Below are 552 nucleotides of genomic sequence, written 5' to 3' on the forward strand. Positions count from 1 at the left end.
ATAAAAAGTACAGCATACTAAAATATTTTTAAAAGTTCTTTTTTTTTTTTTTTTTTATTTATATATTTTTTTTTTTTTTTTTTTTTTTTTTTAAGTTACTCAAGTAAATGTAACTGTCGATCTTTGTGCAACACCAGCTGGGAGCTGAAAGCTCAGTGGAGGTCAGAGGTCAGAGGTCAGAGTCTCACCCAGCAGCCGGTGGAAAGAGGCCAGGAGTCTCTCGTTGCGGCACAGCAGGGCGTTGAGGTCGACAGGGAGGATCTGGCTGGTCCGCGTGTCTCTGAGCGTCCCGTCGTTCTGGCCGGTGGAGTTTATGAACCAGCGGGACGTGAAGTCCCAGCCGGACTCGGCGCCGGCCTTCAGATCCATGTACAGCCGCTGCCTTAGCTCTGCAGAGAGAGAGAGAGGGGAGGGGAGGGGGGGGGGGAGAGAGGGGGGGGGAGAGGGGGAGAGAGAGAGGGGGGGGGGGGGGGGGGGAGAGAGAGAGGGGGGAGAGAGAGAGGGGGGGAGAGGGAGAGAGAGAGAGAGAGGGGGGGGGAGACACACACACAC

The 552-nt window shown here is 54.0% G+C and overlaps 1 protein-coding gene across 1 annotated transcript in view; it reads right to left on the reverse strand.

Annotated features, from left to right (window-relative positions):
• The window catches only part of treh (trehalase (brush-border membrane glycoprotein)), a 20206-nt gene that overhangs the window by 9122 nt on the left and 10532 nt on the right, over positions 1-552 (reverse strand). Inside the window, exon 10 of the mRNA XM_015031392.1 lies at positions 189-389. Coding sequence (XP_014886878.1) covers positions 189-389 — 201 coding nt within the window. The remainder of the gene's footprint in view (positions 1-188; positions 390-552) is intronic.

The sequence above is a fragment of the Poecilia latipinna genome, unplaced genomic scaffold (assembly GCF_001443285.1).
Source record: "Poecilia latipinna isolate Pla-1442-1.1 unplaced genomic scaffold, P_latipinna-1.0 Scaffold205, whole genome shotgun sequence".
Lineage (NCBI taxonomy): Eukaryota > Metazoa > Chordata > Actinopteri > Cyprinodontiformes > Poeciliidae > Poecilia > Poecilia latipinna.